The sequence below is a fragment of the Mizuhopecten yessoensis genome, unplaced genomic scaffold, assembly GCF_002113885.1.
Source record: "Mizuhopecten yessoensis strain PY_sf001 unplaced genomic scaffold, ASM211388v2 scaffold739, whole genome shotgun sequence".
Taxonomy (NCBI): Eukaryota; Metazoa; Mollusca; class Bivalvia; order Pectinida; family Pectinidae; genus Mizuhopecten; species Mizuhopecten yessoensis.
This window is the reverse complement of record NW_018403697.1, coordinates 775,159-780,396: the sequence shown is the minus strand read 5'-3', so window position 1 is coordinate 780,396 and position 5,238 is coordinate 775,159. Positions and strand designations below refer to the sequence as shown.

General features: G+C 34.3%; 1 protein-coding gene across 2 annotated transcripts in view; it reads right to left on the bottom strand.

Moving 5' to 3' along the window:
• LOC110452395 (sigma non-opioid intracellular receptor 1-like) overlaps window positions 1-4,073 on the bottom strand; it is a 13,691-nt gene extending 9,618 nt beyond the window's left edge. For both annotated transcript variants that reach the window (XM_021500898.1, XM_021500905.1), the window contains exon 1: window positions 3,911-4,073. In XM_021500898.1, coding sequence (XP_021356573.1) covers window positions 3,911-4,061 — 151 coding nt within the window. In that variant the 5' untranslated portion in view covers window positions 4,062-4,073. The remainder of the gene's footprint in view (window positions 1-3,910) is intronic.
• Between the last annotated feature and the right edge of the window lie 1,165 nt (window positions 4,074-5,238).

The window sequence follows — 5,238 nt, the reverse complement described above, 5'->3', positions numbered from 1 at the left end:
GGCGTCCTGCTGGGTGTCTTCGGCAGAATGTTTCAGTGAGGTAGCACTATAAAGTCGGCATCAGTTTCGCGCTATCACAAGGAGACAAACACGAACATATCGCAGCCTCCCAAAATACACACACATACACTACACGCATACATCTTGCACCCAGGGGAGGCCGTCCTTAAATGACCTTAGCTGTTAATAGGACGTTAAACAAAATCAAACAAACAAACAAACCGTTGTATGAGTAAACTTCTTGCTAACAAATAGATTATTAGACATACGGACTAAACCTTATTGCTTTTTGATGTGTTCGTTCCTGTTAGGTGGTTTTAAGTGAGCCCATAGCTCTGAAATTGTAGTATTAGTATTCTGAAAACGGTTGATGATTGGTGTATTTTTAATACTGGCCGCCATGAAGCCTTACACTACTGATCGCGGGTGGGTTCATGAATGCAGTAATTCTCGATAATTGATAATAAATATGTAATATTGTGTTTACATAATTATAATCTGGTATATTATTGTGTACACAGCAAGATTATAATCGCATTGATGATCCAAAAAGTGTATTTTATGGCCCTTGATAGTGACCGAAATTCATCATAATGCAGTAGCGTGTGATTTTACTCCCCTCATCGTCTTGCATTTACCCTCCGTTATTTGAGTAAACCTTGCTAACAAATAGAATATAAGACACACGGACTAAACATAATTGTTTTTTGATATGTGTTCGTTCCTGTTAGGTGGTTTTAAGTGAAAAAATAGCTCTGAAATTGTAGTATTAGTATTCTGAAAACGGTTGATGATCGGTGTGTTTTTAATACTGGCCGCCATGAAGCCTTACACTACTGATCGCGGGTGGGTTCATGAATGCAGTAATTCTCGAAAATTGATAATATGTAGTAACGTGTTTACATAATTACAATCGGGTATAATATCATGTACATAACAAGATTATAATCGCATTGATGATCCAGAAAGTGTATTTTTGTAGCTTTTAAAATTGACCAAAAATTCATTGTGATGTTTCCTTATTTCAGCATGCTCAAGAAGAAAAAAGGGGTCCAAACTACTTCAAAGCCTCACAAGTTTAATACACAATTCAACACCAAAATAATTAACTTTTAAATCATATAACCAGTTCATTTTTATCAAAGTTAACATTGAATTATAATATAATTTGTCCATCACCACTCAAGCTTGTTACATACACAATATCTAGATTTTTCATACTTATGTCACCTGTGAGTAATAAACAATAGCTATATTTTCATTTGAAAGGTTTTTATCGGTTGTGTACACACAATAAGTACACTGTTCATGTAATATATGCGTGGAAATTCATGAATACACATCCATTCACATAATGCAGGGCTTTCAGTTGATCCTCGATAAGTATTTTTTGTCAATCCAAAATTTCATCTCTAGAATCGTTGGCTTAATTTGAATGAACATGTCAATTTAATGGTTTTTACCCTCCAAAGCTGAAGGAAAATGTTATTTGAAATGATTCAATTTAGCCCTGTTCATTGTATATACTATATTAAATAAAGCATTTGGACTTTATTATTAGACATTGGACAATAAATTTTGATATTCTGTGAAAACTTTATATGTGCGTGTACATGTATACATGTGTGTTATGATATATTTTCCTAAAGTATATATTATAACATAAATGGAATAATGAATATGTTTAAGTGCATCTCTTTATGTTTTTAACTTACAGTAAAAGTATATGTTGCAGGCTCCTGGTTCTATCTAAGTGTGATTTATATGAAACATGTTCCAACTTTCTCACATAAATAGTAATGATATACATACATTGTGTAACTGAGTAAAAAAACACATCAATTTTGAAAAATGATAACATATAACAGGAAACCTGAATATAATCAATTACATAGGTGAACCTCAGTTTGTAATCTGTATACAAGTCTTAAGCTTTTTAAGCTCAGGGTTTATTCGAACTGGATGAAGCCTCTTTAATAATTGTTTGTTTGTTTGTTTGATTGTTATCTTTCTAACACAGTGGACGCATTTAAATCAGTTCAAGAAAAAATTCTTGAAAAACATAAAACTTTACAAAAGAAGAATTCTCAGGAGTAAAGTCACAAAAAGCTGAAGCACTTCCTCCAAGGAAGGTGATGAAGATTTTCGGAATATATTGATGATTTAAATGACGCTGAAAATTGTTGCTGACAACATAATAGCTTTAACGAGTGGACTTGGTACCGGTAGTACAACAGAACTAGTGGTGCTGTCAACAGGAACACTGGCGGTGGAGCTGGCGGTGGAGCTGTCACTGGAACAGATAGTTTTATTTTGGTTACATGAAAAAAATAAAAAATAAAAGAATGTTGCATTCAAATTTAAATCATACTTGTGCCTAACTATAAGAATACCTCAGACTAGTTACATAGTTATATATAATCTAGTTGTTGTGATGCCAGTATCAATAATTTATTGAGAGCAATTTGGGAAAATATGAATATTTGCTGAATCTCTTAATAAGCCATAATAGACTTTATTTGTCATTTAGTAAATTATGGATGGGAGGGGGACCAGAAAAATGATATGAGGGGGGGGGGGGGGGCTTATTATGTTGGTTTTTTTTTACTAAAAACAAAATAATTGCAAATAAGTTGCACCAAAATATGTATATGATATACATATACATACTTGCTAATAATTGACATTTAATTCAATGAATTCGTTAGAATTTAACCATATCCTATTTTTGTGTAGGAACTCCGAAATGTAATGTGACTTGCTGTGATGTTATCAGATTAAAGTGAAATTATGTCAGAGAAATCAGGAATATATTTCTGTATCATAATATTAATGACGACAAAGGATATATTTTTTTGCCTAGAAATATAAACTTATAAAAGGGTTCTATTTTTAAGAAACATATATTAAATTACCTATTCCAAAATCTGAAAATCTTAAGAATAACATACAAAGGTATGAGGTCAGCTGATGTTCTGTATTTTTCCTATAAATGGTTACAAAATAAAATGATGTAATAGGACAAAGTCACTTCTCCCACAGGGGGAGCACATGTATGTTTATGTGTGCTGTGACTATTTCAGTATAAAACATGTACGTGTGAATTAGACATTTGTAACGAACCCCTGTGCTTCTACCGTGCTGTGCATGCCCTCGAAATCTAGCTACCTATAAATAGCTAATCGGATCTCGATTTTTGTCGCTAGTTTATTGAACCATTTTTTTGTAGAATATATGTCTTTTATCACCTCTTAAATTTTTATTTTTATTTTTATAATCTTGTATCTAAATAACTATTACGAGAAAAAAAGTCAGTCATATTTGACAATGATGTATAATCCGGTCATACACTTACCTGATGCTGATAAACAGATAAACTTGCGACATCATCACGTCTATGAATTCGTTTTCTTAAGTTTTAGCCAAGATGATTACACTGTGTTACTTATCTGTCGAATCAGTGTCACACTATCGGGATCTCGTCACCTAGGTAAACAACGTGGTTATCGATACCGGAAACCGGTCTGTTAGATAGCACGCAAGCGCAGTACAGGTAAATTGGCTCCAGCGAGAGGGTCACAGGTCGTCACGGTTCGGTGCACAAATACAAGAGGTGGACAATACATACGCGAGATCAGAGAGGTGTTGCCTATCCCTGACACCAGTAAATAACAGCAACACTTTTTATCCGGTACCCTCAATTATTTTACGGTTTTAGAATGTTTATAAACACCAGATAAAAAGATTTGCTGTTATTTACTGGTGTGTATAGGTTTATTATTAACTGAAAGGGTTAAGATTTACGCCATATATTAATTAAAAAAATCCCGACACCAAGCCCCTGTGTTTTGAGCCCCCAGTGATCAGACCCGGAACTTAAATTTTCAAAAGCACATATTAGTGGTCACACCTGTTTGGGCGTATTTGGTTGCAATGGCTGCAATCTCCGCATCGTCTGTTAAGTATGTCTTTGTTCTGAGCCAGAAAATCATGGATTGTGTCAGAAAAATATAGAGAATTACGCCTTTAACGAATTCGATAAAACTGAAAGTTAAGCACATCCTGTTTGTATTTTTTCAACGTCAATTTGGCACTTGAAACAGAGTCACTGCGACGCTTCAAAATTTTTAAAGATGCAAGCTTCGTAGATGTTTGACTAGCTATAGAGCAAGATGGGGGAATTTAAGAATTCGATATTGACACGGGAATTTTTTATACGCACTATACTCAAAAATTCTTCAAGATGTTACGAAAAAAAAATCATTTTTTTACGTTTCACATAAGATACGTCACGATTTTTTTTTCATATTAGTTTGCCAAAGGCTTACTACAATACTATTTTTACACTCGTTTCATGAATCCCATATGGAATGAAAAATCATTTTAATGAAAATTTTCAATCTTTATTACGCATTTAGCTCGGTTCTAAATGGAATAGAGTCAGAAAAGAGCCCAGTGTTTATAGCAAATAATTGCATGTCCACTATCAAATATCTTTTATCCAGAAATTATTTAGAATTTTCACATGTAGGTTGGCTCAGGTCAGTGGTTGAGAAAAAATACAAATTCTTAAAAAATTCTGCACCAGTTTTTATCAAAATTCGTATATATGGGGCAAAGAAGTAATTCCAACAGTGTGGACAAGTTTAGGTTGTCAAATTTTCGGAGCGATCCGCTCCTTTTTCAAGACACAGTGAAACAGAACAGTTACATGTACATATACATCATATTACAAGAAGATAGAATTGATATACTATAATTGAAAATATAGCTATTATATAAAACCAATAGTCCCCTCGGCTAAAGACAGCCGAAGGCAGCAATTACGCTGAGAGCATCGCGGACAAGGAACGCTGATGTAGAGGACCTATTCTTGCGCAAGATGCACTGTCATATAAAGTGAGTCAACGAGAGATATCAAAAACGTGGAACATGTGCATTTGGAAATCTGGCCCGGTAAATGTGAAAAATCTCCAATCTGCTACGGAATGTCTCATTAGTCGCCTCTCAATACTGCGATGGATCTAAGTCACAGCAGGGGGTCCCACTTAGTCGCCTCTTTTGGTTTGCAGGAATAATGCATGTGCCTCTATTGGTTTGCAGGAATTATGCATGTAATTATCAAATAAGTGAGTGCAGGAGGAATAAGTAGATAAAATGGCTAAGATACTGTATAAATCTGCAAAATAAATCTGACAACGGCTGTTGGTCACACACACTGACATGAAGCAGCAGGCA